General features: G+C 39.9%; 1 protein-coding gene, 1 long non-coding RNA gene and 1 other non-coding gene across 7 annotated transcripts; 2 read left to right on the plus strand and 1 right to left on the minus strand.

Moving 5' to 3' along the window:
• The first annotated feature begins 3,433 nt into the window (after window positions 1-3,433).
• LOC133745677 (uncharacterized) lies at window positions 3,434-8,072 on the plus strand. 5 transcript variants are annotated; one of them, XR_009863732.1, is made up of 8 exons: window positions 3,440-3,654; window positions 3,829-3,890; window positions 4,015-4,106; window positions 4,827-4,968; window positions 5,466-5,517; window positions 7,222-7,313; window positions 7,545-7,665; window positions 7,781-8,071. It is a non-coding gene; the product is annotated as an uncharacterized LOC133745677 (long non-coding RNA). The 5 variants fall into 5 exon arrangements; XR_009863731.1 differs by having other exon boundaries at window positions 3,434-3,654; window positions 3,829-4,106; window positions 7,781-8,072; XR_009863729.1 differs by having other exon boundaries at window positions 3,440-3,890; window positions 7,781-8,070.
• A 361-nt stretch (window positions 8,073-8,433) lies between these two features.
• LOC133742741 (uncharacterized) lies at window positions 8,434-9,492 on the minus strand. The gene has a single exon (XM_062170418.1). It carries the CDS (start codon window positions 9,490-9,492, stop codon window positions 8,434-8,436), a length of 1,059 nt encoding a protein of 352 aa, XP_062026402.1.
• On the plus strand, window positions 9,020-9,126 carry LOC133707634 (small nucleolar RNA R71). The gene has a single exon (XR_009845243.1). It is a non-coding gene; the product is annotated as a small nucleolar RNA R71 (small nucleolar RNA).
• Window positions 9,493-22,340: the final 12,848 nt, after the last annotated feature.

A 22,340-nucleotide genomic window follows, 5' to 3' on the forward strand; every position in this document is an offset into this window, starting at 1 on the left:
TGAAATGGCACTTCTCCCAATTCAAGACCAAATTGCTTTCTTCACAACGCTTCAAGACTAGACTCAAATGGTGTAGGCAATCATCGAAAGTGTTACCATGAACCGAAAAATCATCCATAAAGATCTCCATGAATTTTTCGGTCATATCATGAAATAGAGCCATCATACATCTTTGGAAGGTTGCCGGAGCATTACATAAGCCAAAGGGCATACGCCTATAAGAAAAGGTACCAAAAGGACAAGTGAAAGTCGTCTTTTCTTGGTATTCGGGAGCAATCACAATTTGATTATATCTACTATAGCCATCTAAGAAGCAAAAATAGGAATGTCCCGCCAATCTCTCCAACATGTGATCAATGAAAGGTAGAGGGAAATGATCCTTTCAAGTAGCACTATTCAACTTCCGGTAATCTATGCATACCCTCCAACCATTTTGCACCCTTTGAGGAACATCTTCTCCTTTGTCATTCTTTACCACCGTCATTCCTCCTTTCTTAGGAAAAACTTGTATAGGAGAAACCCATTTTGAATCCGAAATAGGATAAATCACACCGGCATCTAGAAGCTTTGTAACCTCATTCTTGACCACTTCCATCATACGAGGGTTAAGTCTTCTTTGAGCATCCCTAGAGGGCTTGCTACCTTCCTCCATGTAAATGTGGTGCATACACTTGCTAGCACATATTCCCTTTATGTCCGCTATAGTCCACCCCAAAGCTCCTTTGTGCTCTTTCAACACTTTCAATAACTTGGCTTCATCAACGTCACAAAGCTTGGAAGAGATAACCACCGGCAATGTGTCATTAGGTCCCAAAAATGCATACTTGAGAGTAGATGGGAGAGGCTTTAGCTCAAGTGTAGGAGGAGAAATAATAGAGGGCAACAACTTCGGTTGAAGATCAAGCATGCTAATAGGAGTGTGTGAGGAAGAGGTGGGCATAGCAACTTCAATAGTGGAATCATCTTCTTCAATACTTTTGTCATTGAACTCTTCTCCATGATGCATAATAGAAGCTACTAAAGAATCCTTGGCACTTGTTTCAATGAAAGTCTTCTCCACCATGGAATCAACCGCATCTACCCGAAAACACTCACCTAAGTGAAGAGGACTTCTCATGGCATCAAAAATTCGGAAGCCAATAGTAGTATCAAAAACGGTCATCGTCAAGATTCCCTTCTTTACACTAATGTTGGTATCGGCGGTGGCCATGAATGCTCTACCAAACAATATAGGAGATTCATCCTCCTCAACATCAATACTTTTAGCCATGTCAAGAACAACAAAATCCGCCGGCACATAGAGAGAATCAATCTTCACAAGCACAGCTTCTAACATCCCTCTTGGGTGGACAACACTCTTATCCGCCATTTTCAATGAAATTTTTAAAGGCTTAAGATCATCAAGACCAAGTGTTCGATAAATATCATATGACATCAAATTAATACTTGCTCCTAAGTCCAACATCGCCTTGTCAAAGAATCTTGACCCAATAGTGCATGGCACGGTGAAACTACCGGGATCTTTAAGTTTAGGCGGCAATTTTCCTTGAAGAATAGCCGATACACTCTCACTTAGACAAACTTGCTCATGCTCCTTAAATGCTCTTTTGTTTGTGCACACATCATTTAGAAACTTAGCATAAGAAGGCACTTGCTTTATGGCTTCCAACAAAGGGATATTGATGTTGACTTTCTTGAACAACTCAATGAACTCTTTCGTTTGTGCTTCTTGCTTCTTCTTTAACTCTTGCTTCCGCTTTACTTGAGGATAAGGCAATGGAATCTCATAATTCGTCATATCTAGAGGAGGCACACAAATTGGACCCTTTCTTGGCTTTTGAGCTTGAGTAGATGCTTGACCACTTGATGGATCCCTAGGGTTACTCACGGCTTCATTGGGGTCCCTAGCCTTCATAGCCTCGCCCAAATTATCAAGAGCCATGGAATTCCCATTCTTAGGATCTACGATATCACTAGAAACCATCGGTTGCACAATAGAAGGATTTGTAGTCTTGTCTTGAATAAGAGTGGGAGAAACCGAAGCTTGGCTAGTGTGGGGCTTGTCAACATTAGAAACTCCTCCGGAGGGTACATTTTCTTCCCCTCCGGCTACCTTATCCACCCCCTTATTTCTTCCTTTTGCATTCAAAGCCACATCACCCACTCCAATTCCCGGGGGTACATTTTCTTCCCTCCGGTTCCCATCCTCCTTTGAATTAAAAGCATGCAAATAATCATTATTCAAATTGCCATGGGGTACATTTTCTTCCCTCGTGGCACCATCATGCATATCACTATTATCACTATCATATTCCTCAACCAACACATAATCATCATTAGAATGTAGAGAAGTAGAGTTGGGAACATGTGTGGGAAGGGGAAACACAATTACCAAGAGAAGGTGATATAGTAGGAAAGGGAGCATTAAATGGGGCATTCACATGCAAAGGGGATTGAGAAGATGAAGGTAAATATACCTTATTGTCGTATGTCCTCCCGCTTCTAAGAGTAGTAATAGCCTTAGCTACATGCTTCAGGTTCTTCTCCGTTGTGGAAGGAAGAGCTCCCATTGGTCTCTCACTCAAATTGGTGGCTATTTGGCCCATTCGTATCTCTAATTTAGTCATGCTTTGTTGTAGACTTTGATACCATTGAGCTAATGAAGAGATGTTTTGCTTGGTCTCCACATTGGTAGAAGTTTGAACCTTGAGGAACTCACCCATCAATTCTTCAAAATTAGACTTCTTTGGTTCACTTGGAGCTTGAATCGGCATGCCTTGAAGAATAGGTGGGGAATTGTAGCTCTCGCCTTGATTTGGACCTTGAAATGAGCTAGAATTGCCTTGAAACTTGCTACCACTATAGCCAACACCTTGTGTAAACCCGGGAAAGACATTTGGAGCTTGGAATCCTTCTGAAAAAATGGCTTGACCATGAGAATAAGGCATATATGCTTGCTGCCCTTGTGAAGAAATAGACATAAAATGAGTGTTTCCTTGGTGCACATTGCCATGGGGCATGAAATTGGATGATCCTTGGCCTTGGTTGCCTCCAAAGCCTTGCTTTCCTCCTTGCACTACAACAAATTCTGGCATTAGTGACCAAATTGTTAGTGACCACATCAATGTTGGTCACAAATAGTATTGTATTAGTGACCACTATTACCGTTTGGTCACTAACATTTTTAATGACCAAAAGTTTTAGTATTAGTGACCATTTACGTTGGGTCACTGATGTTTCTAAACTTTATAACATGAGGTTTTACTTTAGTGACCAAAAGTTTTCAGCTGAATGGAGGGAATCTTCTAAAAAAAAAAAAAAAGGCTGAATGGAGGGAGTTTTCTCTTAAAATTTGGAGTTGGCGGGTTGGTTTCAAAATAAAAAACCAAATTCATTTACGAGCGGCATTCAAAAGCGCTATTTTATTCTCACATAATTTATACCCAAAAAGAAAATATAATCCCTAGTTCACTGTCTTCTTATCTTCATCGTCCTCTTCCCTCACTCCTCTTCTCGCGAGTAGAACCCTTTTGCTTCATGGTCCATCGCTGAGCTACTATGCGGGTTGAAGAAGGGGGACGTTGTGGAGCTAACCCAGATCATGGGAAAGGCTTTGAGATTGATCAGATCGAACCGCTGGAGAATTATCCTACGGTTCTAATTTTCACAACGGGATCTCACACAATTTTCATATTTCCTCTTTAATTTTCAGATTCCCTCTTCACCCATATCGAATTCCCTATTCGTTTCATTACAACATAACAAAAAGAACAAATGGGTTTTCTCTCCTTCAGCTCTCCTTGACCTAATTTCTTTATATCATCGCAGATAGAAGCTTGAGAACTGAACCCCAACTCCAAAATCAAGACCAGAGAAGCTTTGACTTTCAGGTACTCTCTTCTCTCCCTAATTTTCAATTGGTGGGTGTTCAAATTTATGGGTTTATGGTAGGGATTAGTGTTTATATTCGTGGGTACTGTTGAAATTGCTTCCTCATGCTCTTGTTCTTGGAAGAGAGATCTTCGGTCTTGAACGAGCTCGTCAAGTACAAAAGGAAGAGAACATTTGGCGAAGCTAGCTTCACCCAGTACCTTTAACAGCACCAGGTTATCAATTTTGACCTCTATGATCTGAATTTGTTTAACCTTTTGATTTGGGTATGGGTTTTTAGTGTACTGTTGTGTTCAAACTAGTTGGAATTGAAGTGATTTGCAACAAACCAAGTTTGATAGAATTGTTGTTCGTTTGGAACTATTTGTGGCTCTCTGTTTGATTACTCATCTTCTTTTGACTTGTTATGGGGAAATCGCAGCTGAATACAGTTCTATTAGCCTAACATTGTTTGCCTTATCGGAAAGCTTTCATTTTGGTCGATTAGGGCTTGGTTTTGATTATTGTATTTGAAATTTTTAGGAAGAAAGTAGGTCTCTTTTATAGTTGGTTGGATGAGTATGCTTGTATTGTGGGAATAGATGATATGTAAAAGTTTTTTTTGTGTTACAGCTCGAGCTCTTTTTGGGTTTTGGTATTGGTGAAATTAGGAAAATATAGATGGAGATACTGTGCTTAGGCTTGTATCGAATGGAGTGAGGCTTCTAGGGTTTTTCAGTGAAGAGGGTTAGAAGTACCTATTTTAATTTGATATGTACGTTTTCTTATTTATGTATGTATAGTGTGTTTCAGTTTAAGATGTGGATGGAATTTTGGTGATTCGATTGTATTTACTCTTGCTTTATATATATATATATATATATATATATATATATATATATATATATTAATCTGTTAAACCACATTTTTGATGTGTTGAAACACTCTTTTCAAAGATAATGTTTTGAGAAGCTGTGGCGGGGGAGTTTGCAAGACTGAGAAGGAGAGCTCTACTGATGGTGGTCTCAATGACATTGTGTTTCTTTTACTTCCTACTGATTAAGAGTTGGCTGCTGCATTTGTGGACTAAAAGAGAAGGTTAGATGAGCATTATTTCTTGTTTCTCTTGTTTTGATTTTTTGGATGTACCAACTATATGAGAATGTGTATTTGCTAAGATTGTATGGCTACGTTTGTTTTTGAGTTACATTATCTATCAATCTTTCAACTTTGCAAGCGAGAACCGTACCTTAATCTTGATTAGCCTAACTACTGAATCATAATGAATGTATTGTAATAGCTGCACTTCGGTGGGGAAAAGTTATTCGTGAGGTTTGCATGTAGAATGTATTTTTAGCTGCGCAAATAATATGAGAATGTATGCTCTAAATTACTAGAAATGTATTTAATTGTATTATCTATCCATCCCCCAACTGTGCAAGTGATAGCTATGCCTTTGTATATATAAACTTAATAAAGTGTCCAAGTAAATCATAATAAATGTGCTAAATTCTTCTATGTCATATGATTGAAGAGTTGAATGATACTATGTCATGCAGTAGAAGCATAAATAACAGTGACATTTTACTTTACAGGTGTGGGTATTTTGAAAAGCTTGTGTCAAAAGCTCGGAAAAAGACTGAAAAGGTAAAAGAGTTTGATCTGTTAGACCATCTCCAACGGAGAGGTCTTTTGCCAGATGGACAAGGTAATGGTAAGAATTGATAGAGCAACCCAACTCCAACAGATCTGTCAAATCAGGATTTGACATATCAAACCAATCTGTCAAATTTGACAGTTCTCCCCAACTCTGTCAAATTTTTTCTGTTCTCGCTCTTTGCTTCTCTTCACCTCTCTCTGTCTCTCTCTTTCGTCTTACCCAGAACAAAGCCACTTATGACAAACCTTTCATGAATCATTCTCTGATTTTCATCTCTCAATTTCTTCCTACCATACCAGAAACAATTATGGCAAACATTCATGAATTTCTGGCAAATATTCGCAAAGTATAATTTCTGATATGAGATTTGGTGTTGGTGATTTAATGGAGATAAGCAAAATGAAGAACATCTTACACCCAAATGCAGATCAAAATGAATCCCAATAATTCGATATCTTTCTGCTTCTTCTATTAATTGGGCTTTGCTTGCTTGTGTCCATCCTTATTGCAAAGTCAAGCTAAGCTCTTTCCTGATCAAGACTCAAACTTTAATCTTTCTTTCTCTGTTTTGATGCTTTTTGCAGATCTTGGTCTGAGCATAAAAAGGGGAAAATTTTGGTTTTGGTTTTGGGTTGGTTGCTTTTGTGGGGTGGGGGAAGAAGGGGGAAGGGAGGGAGAGGGGGAGAATCGGAGAGAGAGAGAAGCAGAAGAAGAAGACATAGAGCTTCTGAACCAGACCCAAAATGGTTGGGTTGAAGTGCTGAACAGGAGATAGAGAAGAAAGAGAATCTTTTTGTTATAAAAAATTTCGAAAAATAATAAAATAATATTTAAATATAAATAATCCATTGGACAAAAAAATTGTCAAAAATGACCATAACACATCATCATTCAAATTCGAATTTGACACAAGTTTTTTGACCAACTTGTTGGAGATGCTCTTATAATACACACACACACACACACGTACATTATATGGATATTTATTCCTATGCAATGTACTTTTCTGCGGAAAATTCTACAATATGTTAACGTATGACATGCATACAATTGCCTTAAAAGTGGTAAAATGAGTCCTCAAAATAGTAATATTAGTCCTCAAAGTAGTAACATGAGTCCTTAAAGTGGTAAATTTTCTTAGTTACCACATTAGTCCTCAAAATAGTAATATTAGTCCTCAAAGTGGTAACATGAGTCCTTAAAGTGATAAATTTTTTTAATTTATCATATGAGTCCTCAAAATAGTAATATTAATCCTCAAAGTGGTAACATGAGTCCTTAAAGTGATAAAAATAGTTGATGTATGAGAAATGTTAACATACCATAGCTTTACCCCTTTTCTGCTATCAGCTTACTTTTGGTCTTTCTTGCTTTTTATTTTCCCCACCTTTTAGAGTTTTCTATTAAGTTCTGCATGTTAAAACAAGTGTTAACTCTCTTTCAGTTCTCCAAGACATTAAGTAGTTAAAAACTGACATTTGTATAGCCATAAATGTACATGCTGAAAATATATGAAAACATATATGATTAGGTTATGTTAAGCTTATATTTGCATTATTGTCTTTACTGTCATTGGTTGTTGGCTGACATTAACCCTTACAGGAAATATGGTCTTGTTATTAACACTTGTTTTTGTTTTCTTTTTCTACCAACACCCTTTCTAATGTATGTTGTTGCTACACTTTCTCTAGTGTTAGCTTTGGATCTGCATTTTGAACCTCGCTATGGGCTAACAAACATGCTAGTCTACTTGGGAATCTGTTCTCTGATGGGTTGACTTACGGTAAATATCCTTCTCTTGTTCCTTTATGTCTCATGTGTTGTTTAGATGCTTATCTATGTAGTAGCTATGGTTGTAAATGATAAAATCGTGCAAGCAGGCTCTAGCTTTATCTTTGTTAGTTTCATTTAATTGTTTTTAATATATTCTATATATGCATATTCTATTGTCCCATGTTAGTTCATGTATTTTATAGATTTTGATGTTTCAGATTTTGGTGTTTTTAACTTATAGGTGGGCAATTTTGACTTACTGTGTTCAGTGGAGGCCTGCAGACAGAATCAAGAAGAGTAGTACATGGTGGAGAGATGGGTTCAGCCTTGGCAACAACGGGATCAAATGTGTATGATTGAAGGTGAGAAGGGAGTGAGTCATGGGAATAAGGCTAAACTTTTCATTCACGTATACTGTATTGAACTTTTTTGTTTTATAGTAAATCATGTTGGTTAATATGTGTTCTTATAATGCAGAATGGTGAAGAGGGTCATCATATTAGAGGTAGATATATCAAAGCACATCAATTACAACCGTTATATGTGACAGAGTTGCAAAAGCTTGTCCATCTTTCTCTTGGATTTTGTTGTCATGGAAGTACTAAAATTGTTAGGCTTTTAAATTAGTTTTTTAAGGGACATGAATTTGTAAACATGATCAATAAGTGATAATGTAGATTGTCTTCAGCAATACAATGTATTTAGTTTAATACAGTTTCTATTATATAGAAGTTTGATTAGTTAGAGTTCTATTTTCAGCTAGTTATTATTTGATAGCTATTGTAGTAGACCAAAATAAAAAAGCTTAGGAGATATATATTTTTTTTTCCAGTGACCAAAACTTTAGTGGCCTTAAGGTTTGGTCACTGATATAAGCATGTGATTTTAATTAGTGACCAGATCATGTGTTTTAGTGACCAGATCTGTTAGGTTTAGTGAGGAACTTTATGGTCACTAACTCTTTCATGATTTGTGACCCAATAATCTTGGTCACTAGAACTTTTCATTTTAGTGACCAACAATCATACTTTGGTCACTAAATAGAATTAGTGACCAATAATATTTGGTCACTAATCATATTCAGTGACCAAATTGACTATTTTTAGTGACCACTGCGTTGGTCATTAATGTCATGTTTTGTTGTAGTGTTGGTGCATATTAGAAACTCCACCTTGATCTTTCCAAGAAAAATTGGGGTGATTTCTCCAACCGGGGTTATAAGTGTTGGAGTATGGATCATTTCTTGGGTTCCTTGGCACAAAACTACCCACTTGGTTAACATGCTCCTCCATAAATTCCGGATATTGAGAAGATAAATGGCACTCTTGAGTGGAATGTGCTAGGCTCTCACAAAGCAAACATGGTGTAGAAGTCGCCATCTTGACTTGTGCTTGAGGAGGGTTCCGGTTAACTTGATTTAGAAATTGGTCAATCTTGCCTTCTAACCTTTTGAATTCATGCATAGAAGGCCCGGTTGATGTCCCTTGAACCTCATAAATACCACCTCGGTTGGGTATACTCTCCTTGTTATGCACTTGACGTCTCCTTGTATCAAGATCATCCCATTGAAGGGACTTGAGAGAAAGCTCCTCGTATGTGTCCCAAGCGGCATCCGGGAGTTTACTTGCAATAGTTCCACCACTAAAAGTGTCAACATTTTGCCTTTGATCCGGCATCAATCCTCTATAGAACTTATCCACAAGGAACCACTTCTCTAACCCATGGTGAGGACATGACATCTCCAAGTCCTTGAATCGCTCCCAACACTCATTAAAACTTTCTTGTGGGTGTTGTCGAAATGCAACAAGCTCATCTCTAACATTGGAAGTTCTTGAAGGAGGAAAATATTTTCCCAAGAAAGTTTCTTGCATCTCCACCCAAGTGCGTATGGATCTAGGAGGCAACTTACTTAACCACTTCCTCGCATAGTCCTTGAGTGTGAAAGGGAACAATCTAAGCTTCAAACCATCGGGATTGAGACCATGTAGTTGAACGGTAGTACACACTTCTTCAAACTCCGCAATATGATCATAGGGATTATTTGAGGGCATGCCATGGAATACGGGTAGAATGCTTAAAGTACTTGGCTTGATCTCAAAATGATGTTCACATGGAGGGAGCATAATACAAGAAGGATGATCAACAATTGTGGGATTAGTGTATTCCCTCATTGTCTTTTGCTCCCCCATGGTGTTTGTAGGTTGTGATCTTAATGGACTCGGTGAAAGGCTTCTTGGATGTACTCTTGGTCTAGGAGGTGCTCGCTTTCTTGGACGACCTCTTTGTCTCTTTGGAGCTTCACTCATGCACCTCGCAAAAATATGACCACGTAAGAAATACTCAAGAATTCACAAAATAAGCAACTTGAATCCAATTTCACCATTCACAATGAATGGGAGATGTAATGAGATAAGATAAGACAACAATTAAACAAGAAAATAAAATAAATTAAAGCAAAGAATAAGTGAAAATCTAACAACTCAAGAAACTAACGACTAATTGGAAAATGTAATAAAAAGCTAGCAAACAAGTCAAGCCAAGTGATGATCGCTATCGATGCTCATGTCTTACATGTACTACAAAGTAATACAAGGCCCGTCACTTCGATAGAAATAACCACAATGTCTCAACAAACAAATCACACAAAAAAGTAACAAAAAATAAGCAAAGTAAAACAAACAATCACCAATTTTTTTTTTTTTTTAAGGCTAAACACACAAAGAAAATTTAACTGCAATTAAGAAAATAATGCAAGTGACCTAACCACCTAAAACCAAGGGATTAGAGATATTACACTCTAATCCCCGGCAACGGCGCCATTTGATTTGATGCCTAAAATGCAACTTACGCTCAACAAGGACACGCTCATCAAAGAATTGGGAAATATTTAAACCCGGAAATATCGTACCTTGGGGATCTTGGGCTAACTCAAATCCAATGGTTTATGGGTCACAAAAGTCACTTGCTAAACTAAAAGAAAAATTGTAAAATGGCTAAGTGAGATACCAAGTCTCACACATGCACAGCTTAGGTCTCCCGAAGCCAAAAAGTAGCTAAGAACTCACCAAAATAAATTGATAGGCTCAAGGCCTTATGGTACTTACAATGAAAAATGTGAGCAAATATTTGGGGGAATTAATTTTTGGTTTTGGAAACTAAAAACTAGGAAATTAAAATTTGCAAAAAAGTAAAGTGCTAGAAATTTAAAGGTTTGGAAAACAATGGACAAAATTTGGGTACTAAAGCATCCACTCTAACAATCATTTACCGTAACAACACAATTTTGGCACACAACAAAAGGGAAATGGCGCAATCCCTAACTCTAAGCCGGACTAGGGCCTTAGAGTGATAATGCAAATCCGGACTAGGGCATTCACATTCTCATAGTACAAAAATAATGTAAATCCGGGCTAGGGCATTCACATTCTCATCACACACACATTAAGACCGGACTAGGGGTCCTAACATGCGTAAAATGACATTAAGTCAATTTTTAGAGACTAACAATTTGCTCACGACAACATGCTCATTCATAAAATCAAGCCACTAATTAAATGAATTTCATGATGAGGACAAGAACTAGTCATAAAATTGGCCAATTTCTATAACAAATTCCCATCGAAAATTAAGCAAAGTCATGAACAAAAATCACATCACACTTTCATTAAGCACTAAAAATTAATGTCATTACATGGTAAAAATTGCTAGGGCTTCAAGCCCTAGACCCAAATAGGAAACTACTCACAATCCATCAACATACCCACAAAGAAATTCATCAATTACAAAAAAAATTAAAGTAAGAAGAGAGTTAGAAAAGAGGAAGAGACCAAGACTAATCACAACTACACTAGAGAGTGAGCATGACCAGGGGCGGACCGACATGGAAGGCTCTATGGGCTTGAGCCTAGACAAGATTTTGGGCTAAAAACCCTTAGGGATATATATATCAGCCCATACCCAGCCCAAAGAAAAAAAAAAAATATATCCATCACAGCAGCTCCTCACCGCTCGCAGCCTCAGTGCCTGTGTGAGGCACTCACTGACTCACAGAAGGAGATAGAATATCCAGTAGATCGAGAGTTTCTTCCTGCTCTGTTTTTCCCAGATTCCCAGATCTCCTCTCGCAGTCTCGCCCAGTCGGCCCAGATCGAGAGTATCGCCGTCGTCGATTCTGTTTGCTACGGTGCTACCAGTGGCGGAGAGAGACAGAGAGACAGAGATTCCATGTTAGCTACTTAGCTGAGCCGCTGAGGAGTGAGGAACTGCCGAACTGAGGCTCTTGATTTCTTGAATCTTGATCATGGTCGGTCTCGGTGACTCGGTCATCCCCATCACGATCTCTTAGAAGGAGAGAGAATATCCAGTAGAAAACCAACTCTTAATCAAGCCCAATTTCAAAGGTCTGTATCCCAGTTGTTGCCTTGATTTATACCTGAAGAACTTTGCGATGTTATAACTAAGCAAGACGATCCTCTTATGTGTTTAGAGTTCTTGATGAATTGATGATTGTATTTTAACTACTATGATTGCATATACTATGAACTACCGACTGAATGCACTTTGACTAATGTCTTTGATGATAAATTACTAGCTAAAAAAAAGAAAAAATCAAGTAACAATAAGTGAATATTGCTTTTGTAATTTTGTTGGGCTTTGGGATTTCTTGATGCTTTCTTTGGCTTCTGATTATGTGGTGATTTATTTATTTATTTATAGATGTGCATTTTGTGTTGCAGATTGGAGAGTTTTTAGATTTGGTGTTGGATTGGAGAGTTTTTATATTGGAGAGTTTTTATTTATTTTTAGATGTGCATTTTGTGTTGCAGATTTGGTGTTGGATGTGTGTGATAATCTGGTATATGGATTTTGAGATTTTGAGAAATAATGATGGTCGTTGAATTTTGATCGAACAGTGAAATGGATGGAAATGTGAGAATAGAATCCTAGAAAGTTTGAATTTCACGTTTTATAACAAGTTGTTTTTGTTTGGATCTAGCAGCGAGCAGTGCGATTTAGTCTTGGCTTTTGTGTGTCTACATTTGCTCAATTGGAACCTATTCGATTCGATGTGTGGTAATCAGTGTTTGAAAGAGGATTGGTTAGTCTGTATTAGAGAGCTGAATGTGTTACAATTGGAGGGATTGCCGATTGGTTTTATGGTTCGTTGTTATATTATTCTTATGATACAAGTAAAGTAAGCATGGGAGAGGGTAAGGTGCAGATTGGGGGACTTAGAGGATGTGTTCAGGGTTCGTGTAGGCTTCTCCATAACATATTAGTTGGACAGTCGAACTGTTGAAAGTCTGTGTTTAATTGCTACAGTGGTGTACAGAAACACAAGATGTCAGGACCCACCCCGGAATTACCCTCCTAACTCCAAGATGGACCTGCGGGGCCCAATTTTCGGGAAAATTCGACAGAACCTCTCCTAAAAGTAGACAACCCTAAACCTGTTGAAAACACTTCTAAGTATAATAAATTTCTATGCTTGAAGCCACCCTGCTTCCAAGCAACATTCCGCAAACTTCCAAGTATAAACATCGTACTACACAAACATATCCACTTATATAAATTACAACTCAGTAAACCAAATCTTTCAACTTCCTCCAATATTATACAACTCCCATACACTCATAATTATACAAATGTATGAATCCACCCCTTTTAAGTAATCAGAGCAATCTAAAGAACATACTCGAAATATAATACATAAAGTAGGTTAATAAATAACCTACTGAGGATAGATGGCAAAGGTGGTGCTAGCCTCCACTCCTAAGCCGGTCCGCAACGCTGCGATCTGGGCAATTGAAACCAAAGGGCCCAGGGGGAAAGTACATAAAAACGTTAGCGTGAGTAGACAAAATAAATAAGTATAAAGGAAGAAAAGTTTATACTTTCCCACAAATTTAAATTATAAAATCTCGATGCATGCAACATTTATAAAACGTATCTCTTTAAATTTAAACTCGTGAAAAACATACCAGCCCCGCTGGTTAAAAGAAATCGGACTAGCCCCGCTAGTCAAGTAATGGTAAAATATGGGGAAGAAATTTCACCATACGAAAGAAGGGAGCCTCCCAGGCTCGGGTCGGAGTGTCCCACACTCTGGAGCATCCCATGCTCTGCTCTTACTCACCCACAAACACATAGTAAGCAGGGAGGAGTACTAATAGGCTAGCTAGCAATAAAATATAACGACCCAGGTATGGCGGGTAAAAACTATTAAAATCCAATAAATCCTTAAGGCTTCCCCATGTCCCACGAATAAAGAAAACACGGGTACGATTCCCAACCGTACCCAGAAATTCTCGTAGAATCGTATAAATTAACAGCGTGTCCCACACGCTAAAGGAATAAGTAGATGGTCAATGAGGCATTCCCAATGCCAAAATCGAAAATCAATAAATAAACATGGAGATTTACTCCAACAAAATTCAATTGCAAATAAAGTCTCGAATCGACGAATATAAATATAATATAAATAATATAAATCCGGAAATCACATCGAAAACAATTCGTCGAAAATCCACATCAAATATAAATTCGAATCCGAGCATAACAACTTAATAACCGAAACTCACAACCGGTATAAATCATAATACTTCACAAAAATCATCATTGGAAACAAATCCACGAGATAAATCGTAATCAAATTCCAAAATCAATTCATATGCTCGGAAAATAATAGGTTAATTAAATAGAAAATACTTTAGTAAATAAATGCATGCATCACTTATTTAAAAACAAAAGTCCACTCACAGTGTACGGCTAAGCCTGCCGTCGATCCGAATCCTCCTCACGTCCTGTACAATATAACGTTCGTAAATCCATAATTACTGGATGGAAAACTAAATTACGATAAGTAAAACCAAACCCTAACATTAAATATATTTGCCCAAAACCTCCCAATCTTCTTCACTAATGTTATTCCCTTAATGTATGGGCTTTAGGGCTGAATCGAGGAAATCCGATGGATGGATTCCTCGTAATCCAATTATCAATTTCCACCCTAGAACAACATCAAAATCCATATTCATTCCATCTCAAATTCTATCTCAAAGCTGAAATTATGAAACCAAACGTATAATTGACTATTTAGCTCAACAACAGAAGTTAAAGACTGGCCAAACATAGTCTCACGTGCCACCAACAGTGGCGGCGCGTGGCACCCACGCGCCGGTACCAACCTCCACCACCGGCCACCAAATTCCATGTATAGCAACAACTCAACCCACTGATCCATTTTCTCAACTATAACACATCCAAATTTTACCTGGAAACAGTCAAATCCGGCCGACGAAGATAACCCAGAAAACTCGAGAACCCTAGGTTGTCGATTCGGCCTCTACACTTCAAATCGTGGTTCGAGGCTAGGGGCAAAATGATCTCCGTGGAAAACCCAAGCTTCGACGGCAAGATGGTGACCGGAGGTGGCCGGAATCGCCGGAAATCGGCAAAAACCACCAGTTGCTACAGTAACCTTCCCAGCTCAAATCGAGCTCCTCCGGCCAAATTTCTGCAAAACACCACCACAGATGCGTTGAGGGGGAGGAGACGAGCTTGGGGATAGCCGGATTGCGTCCTGGGTCGGCCGGAGGGGGAAGAAATCGAAGGGGAAAGATCAGGCCGAAAGGGAGGAAAGGGTCGGGGGAAGAAGAAGAAAGAGTTACCGGGGGCTAGGTAGATTTTCCGAAAATGGAAATCTACCAACAGTAACTTCCATTTATATATTAATTACCATGAACAGTAACTTTTACATTTTCGGCCATAACTTTCACAGACTAAGTCCAATTTTTACGCACCACATATGCACGCGCTCGGTTTAACGTCCCCTACAACTTTCATGATGAACATTTCTTCAAATTTTGACCCGAACAAAAAGTCAACTTTTAGGGCCACTAAATATCGATAAAAAGTAAAAATTGAAAGTATTCGACAATTACCGTCCAAATAGTGAGTAAACCGTTAATTCTAGGTTCGGGACGTAACAATCTCCCCCCCTTATGAAAATTTCGACCTCGAAATTAACATACCTTACCTGCTAGCAAAAAGGTGAGGATACTGCTGTCTCATTTGCTCTTCCGGCTCCCAAGTAGCTTCTTCTACCATATGATTACTCCAAAGCACCTTGACTAAGGGTATTGTTTTGTTCCTGAGTATCTGCTCCCTCCTATCAAGTATTTGAACCGGTTTTTCTTCATATGTCAAGTCTTCCCTCAATCGGATAGGTTGCTCTTGTAGAACATGAGAGGGATCAGCAACATACTTGCGAAGCATGGAGACATGGAAGACATCATGAACTCTGGATAATCTTGGAGGTAATGCTAAACGATAAGCAACTGCACCAATCCGCTCCGTGATCTCATACGGTCCGATGTATCTAGGGCTAAGCTTTCCGCGTTTCCCAAATCTTACAATACCCTTCCATGGAGATAGCTTCAAGAATACCCAATCACCTACTTGAAACTCCAAATCTTTCCTTCTGTTATCTGCATAACTCTTTTGTCTACTCTGAGCCGTTTTAAGTTTTTCCTTGATCACTTCAACCTTTTCAGTCGTAATTTGTACCAATTCTGGACCAATAAGTTTCCTTTCCCCTACCTCATTCCAACATAGAGGGGTACGACATTGTTTGCCATAAAGGGCTTCATAAGGAGCCATGCCAATGCTGGAGTGATAACTGTTATTATACGCAAACTCTATCAATGCGACATGATTATCCCAATTCCCCTTGAATTGCAAAACACAAGCTCTCAACATGTCTTCCAGTGTTTGAATGGTCCTTTCCGTCTGTCCGTCTGTTTGCGGGTGAAATGCGGTGCTAAACTGAGACTGAGTGCCCAAAGCCTCCATCAGCTCACGCCAAAACTTTGAAGTGAAGCGAGGATCTCGGTCAGAAGTAATAGAGACGGGTGTGCCGTGGAGTTTCACTATCTCATTCATGTATAACTCTGCATATTTATCCATTTTATAAGTCTTGCTGACCGGTAAGAAATGTGCGGATTTAGTAAGCCGGTCCACAATTACCCAAATGCTATCATGACCATTACGACTACGTGGTAACCCTGACACGAAGTCCATAGTAATGTGCTCCCACTTCCATTCTGGTATCGGCAATGGCTGTAATAAACCTGAGGGCTTTTGTCTTTCTGCTTTCACCTGTTGACACACTAGACATCTTCTTACATAAGCTGCAATTTCCCTCTTCATGTTAGGCCACCAATAGTATTCCTTAAGAGTCCGATACATTTTGGTTCCACCAGGATGCATGGCATAAGCAGAACTATGAGCCTCCTCCAGTATTTCCTGTTTAAGATCATCCTGATCGGGTACACAAATTCTATTCCCGAACATCAAAGCTCCATCCCCTCTGACAATGAAGTCTTCTCTAGCTCCATTCTCTACTGCCTCTCTCAATTCTTGTAGAGCTTCATCATGCGGTTGCGCCTCTCGTACTTTGTCAATAAGGATTGGCCTCACATGGAAACTGGCTATTAAGGCTGCAGATTCGTTAGTCCCTTCCAAATTAACTCCTGTAGTGCGCAATTCATAAAGAAGTGGAACCCGGACTGTTCTCAAATGTGACAAGGAAGGGGAGGGTAACAGGGAAGGATATGATTTCCTACTAAGAGCATCAGCTACCACATTGGCCCTTCCTGGATGATACTCGATCGTACAATCATAATCCTTAATCAACTCCAACCATCTTCTTTGCCTCAGATTTATCTCTTTTTGTGTAAGTAAATATTGAAGACTCTTGTGATCCGTGAAGATTTGACATCGAGCTCCATATAAATAGTGTCTCCAAAGTTTAAGTGCAAGTACTACCGCAGCTAACTCAAGGTCATGTGTCGGGTAATTTAACTCATGCGGTTTCAATTGTCTAGAGGCATAGGCAATCACTTTTCCATGTTGCATCAGAACACAACCCAAGCCTTGCCTTGAGGCGTCACTGTATACCACATACTCCCCACTATCATCAGGCAAAGCTAGGACCGGAGCACTAGTTAAACGCCTCTTGAGCTCTTGAAAACTTTGCTCACACTCTTCTGACCAAACAAATTTCACACCCTTCCTAGTCAACCTAGTAAGAGGAGTTGCAATCCTTGAGAAATCTTGTACGAATCGCCGGTAATAACCTGCCAAACCCAAGAAACTGCGAATCTCTGTCACTGTAGTAGGTCTTTCCCAATTTAACACCGCTTCTACCTTCTGAGGGTCCACACTAATACCTTCTGCAGAGACAATATGACCTAAGAACCCTATACTGTTAAGCCAAAATTCACACTTATTGAACTTCGCATACAGCTGGGACTCCCTCAAGGTTCGCAATACAATTCTTAGATGTTTGGCATGTTGACTATCGTCCTTAGAGTACACCAAGATATCATCAATGAACACAATCACGAAACGATCAAGGTAAGGACGGAACACTCGATTCATGAGGTCCATAAAAGCTGCAGGAGCATTAGTTAACCCAAACGGCATTACTCTGAATTCATAGTGGCCATAACGTGATCGAAAAGCAGTCTTGGGTATATCAGACTCCCTTATCCGCAACTGATGATAACCCGATCTCAAATCGATTTTAGAAAAGACCTTGGCTCCCCTCAACTGATCAAAGAGATCGTCGATACGAGGCAAAGGGTATTTATTCTTCACGGTAACCCTATTCAACTTTCGATAATCAATGCACAACCTTAAAGAGCCATCCTTCTTCTTAACAAATAAAACCGGGGCACCCCAAGGAGACACACTAGATTGGATAAATCCTTTATCCACTAGTTCCTGTAACTGAGTCTTCAACTCTTTTAATTCAGCTGGGGCCATCCGGTATGGTGCCAAAGATATGGGTGTGGTGCCAGGGAGCAAATCGATAGTAAAATCTATCTCCCTAACAGGGGGTAAACCAGGTAATTCGTCAGGAAATACATCTGGAAATTTCCTAACCACCGGTATCTCTCTAATACTCAACTCCTCCCTGTTGGTATCCACCACATGTGCCAAATAAGCCTGACTCCCTTTGTTCAAAAGCTTCTCAGCGGTCAAAGTGGAAATCATACAAGAAGCTAGAACATTCCGATCACCCTGAAAGGTAATTATTGGCTTCCCTGGACTTTGAAAGACCACAATCTTACGAAAGCAATCAATATTGGCCCGGTGAGTTGCTAAAAACTCCATCCCCAAGATTACATCAAATTCAACAAGGTCTAAAGGAATTAAATCGACTTCCAAATTAACACCCTCAATCAAAACACCACAACCTCTAAAAACCCACTCTATCTTAAGTGACGCTCCCGCAGGCAATAATACATACCACTCACCAATAAGGAGCGATGATGGCACATTCGCAAAGCATGCAAATCTACTCGACATAAAAGAATGCGAAGCACCAGGATCAATTAAAGTATAAGCAGGCTGACCAAAAACAGACAACGTACCAATAATAACATCTGGTGAGTCGCGACCCTCCTGCTGAGTCATGGCATGTAACCTAGCATGAGTGGTGGGACGTCCTCTCTGACCCCTACCCCGCTGCGGGCTGCCACGAGCTGCTGAACTGATACGGGCACCGCTAGTAGAAGCAACGGTACCACCAGTAGATGTACCGGCAAATGACTGACCAGCGGTCTGAAAAGGGGTAGATGCAACTCTCTGGGTCAATAGAGGGCAATCCCTCCTAAAGTGGCCCTGCTGTCCACACTCAAAGCACCCAACTGGCTGGTATTGCCCAAACTGGGCTGGCTGACTAGCTGGAGTCCTGTGCTGACTACTAGAACCAGCCCTGCTCTGCCCAAACTGGCGTCCACCAAACTGTCCCCGAGTGAATCTCCTGATACGCCCCCCGCGTCTAAAACGAGATCCGGCACTAGATCCACTACTCTGTCCACTGCCTACTGAAGATCCGGACCCAGAGGTAGAAGCAGCCTTCTTGGATGGACCCTGACTGGGACCACCCAAATCTCGAGGTCGGACACCAGACAGATACATGGTCTCAAGTCACAGAGCAGCATTAACTGCATCAGAATAATTATCAAATGGCACTCCTGTCAACTGCTCACGATACTTACCCCCCAATCCATCAACAAACCTATAGATCCGCTCTCTCTCAGTGCCAACTAGATCAGGCACAAACTGGGCTAGCTGGGTGAACCGCTGCTCAAACTCCATCACAGTCTTGTCCCCTTTCTCTAAATGTAAGAACTCATACTTCATCCTGTCACGGATAGCTGTACCATAATACCGCTCAGTAAAATGTTCCTTGAACTGTTCCCAAGTGATTGGGCCATCATTCTCTAAATCCCTGCTAGTCATATTCCACCAATCAAAAGCCACACCATCAAGAAAATCCACTGCTAAACCCACCTTTCGGTCCTCTGGGCAATGAATCTGAGTAAAGACCCTCTCCATTTTGTTCAACCAATTTTGGGCATCCAAAGCATCAGGAGCATGGGAGAAGCTATAAGCTCCATGCTTCTTCGCTCGCTCCATGGTAAAATCGGTTCTGGAGCCCGGCAGCGCTGCAGTCAACTGTTGAACAATACGACCCAAGGCTTCCGCTATTCCTCCAGGAACATTCTCATCTCCTGGAATGGGAGGGGTCTCCCCGCGATTTCGGCGTCTAAGAGGCATAGCACCTGAGATTGAAAAAGAATTAGATAGCTCACATCAAAGACACTAAGATAACTACCCTATACACTTGAAGAACATACTAGCATCGAAGAGCACATGATGGGGATCCGCCGCGGTCGGGCCATCACTCGGAAGATACTAGACGTCCTCAAATATATAAAGTAGTATAATTGACAGGAAACGGAAAACCTAATGCTCTGATACCAACTGTCAGGACCCACCCCGGAATTACCCTCCTAACTCCAAGATGGACCTGCGGGGCCCACTTTTCGGGAAAATTCGACAGAACCTCCCCTAAAAGTAGACAACCCTAAACCTGTTGAAAACACTTCTAAGTATAATAAATTTCTATGCTTGAAGCCACCCTGCTTCCAAGCAACATTCCGCAAACTTCCAAGTATAAACATCGTACTACACAAACATATCCACTTATATAAATTACAACTCAGTAAACCAAATCTTTCAACTTCCTCCAATATTATACAACTCCCATACACTCATAATTATACAAATGTATGAATCCACCCCTTTTAAGTAATCAGAGCAATCTAAAGAACATACTCGAAATATAATACATAAAGTAGGTTAATAAATAACCTACTGAGGATAGATGGCAAAGGTGGTGCTAGCCTCCACTCCTAAGCCGGTCCGCAACGCTGCGATCTGGGCAATTGAAACCAAAGGGCCCAGGGGGAAAGTACATAAAAACGTTAGCGTGAGTGGACAAAATAAATAAGTATAAAGGAAGAAAAGTTTATACTTTCCCACAAATTTAAATTATAAAATCTCGATGCATGCAACATTTATAAAACGTATCTCTTTAAATTTAAACTCGTGAAAAACATACCAGCCCCGCTGGTTAAAAGAAATCGGACTAGCCCCGCTAGTCAAGTAATGGTAAAATATGGGGAAGAAATTTCACCATACGAAAGAAGGGAGCCTCCCAGGCTCGGGTCGGAGTGTCCCACACTCTGGAGCATCCCATGCTCTGCTCTTACTCACCCACAAACACATAGTAAGCAGGGAGGAGTACTAATAGGCTAGCTAGCAATAAAATATAACGACCCAGGTATGGCGGGTAAAAACTATTAAAATCCAATAAATCCTTAAGGCTTCCCCATGTCCCACGAATAAAGAAAACACGGGTACGATTCCCAACCGTACCCAGAAATTCTCGTAGAATCGTATAAATTAACAGCGTGTCCCACACGCTAAAGGAATAAGTAGATGGTCAATGAGGCATTCCCAATGCCAAAATCGAAAATCAATAAATAAACATGGAGATTTACTCCAACAAAATTCAATTGCAAATAAAGTCTCGAATCGACGAATATAAATATAATATAAATAATATAAATCCGGAAATCACATCGAAAACAATTCGTCGAAAATCCACATCAAATATAAATTCGAATCCGAGCATAACAACTTAATAACCGAAACTCACAACCGGTATAAATCATAATACTTCACAAAAATCATCATTGGAAACAAATCCACGAGATAAATCGTAATCAAATTCCAAAATCAATTCATATGCTCGGAAAATAATAGGTTAATTAAATAGAAAATACTTTAGTAAATAAATGCATGCATCACTTATTTAAAAACAAAAGTCCACTCACAGTGTACGGCTAAGCCTGCCGTCGATCCGAACCCTCCTCGAGGGAATCCTCCTCACGTCCTGTACAATATAACGTTCGTAAATCCATAATTACTAGATGGAAAACTAAATTACGATAAGTAAAACCAAACCCTAACATTAAATATATTTGCCCAAAACCTCCCAATCTTCTTCACTAATGTTATTCCCTTAATGTATGGGCTTTAGGGCTGAATCGAGGAAATCCGATGGATGGATTCCTCGTAATCCAATTATCAATTTCCACCCTAGAACAACATCAAAATCCATATTCATTCCATCTCAAATTCTATCTCAAAGCTGAAATTATGAAACCAAACGTATAATTGACTATTTAGCTCAACAACAGAAGTTAAAGACTGGCCAAACACAGTCTCACGTGCCACCAACAGTGGCGGCGCGTGGCACCCACGCGCCGGTACCAACCTCCACCACCGGCTACCAAATTCCATGTATAGCAACAACTCAACCCACTGATCCATTTTCTCAACTATAACACATCCAAATTTTACCTGGAAACAGTCAAATCCGGCCGACGAAGATAACCCAGAAAACTCGAGAACCCTAGGTTGTCGATTCGGCCTCTACACTTCAAATCGTGGTTCGAGGCTAGGGGCAAAATGATCTCCGTGGAAAACCCAAGCTTCGACGGCAAGATGGTGACCGGAGGTGGCCGGAATCGCCGGAAATCGGCAAAAACCACCAGTTGCTACAGTAACCTTCCCAGCTCAAATCGAGCTCCTCCGGCCAAATTTCTGCAAA

The sequence above is a fragment of the Rosa rugosa genome, chromosome 4 (assembly GCF_958449725.1).
Source record: "Rosa rugosa chromosome 4, drRosRugo1.1, whole genome shotgun sequence".
In the NCBI taxonomy this organism is placed as follows: Eukaryota; Viridiplantae; Streptophyta; class Magnoliopsida; order Rosales; family Rosaceae; genus Rosa; species Rosa rugosa.

Bases quoted from the DNA above. Each gene is read 5' to 3' on its own strand.
- LOC133742741 (XM_062170418.1), bottom strand. From the start codon at position 9,492: ATGGGGGAGCAAAAGACAATGAGGGAATACACTAATCCCACAATTGTT.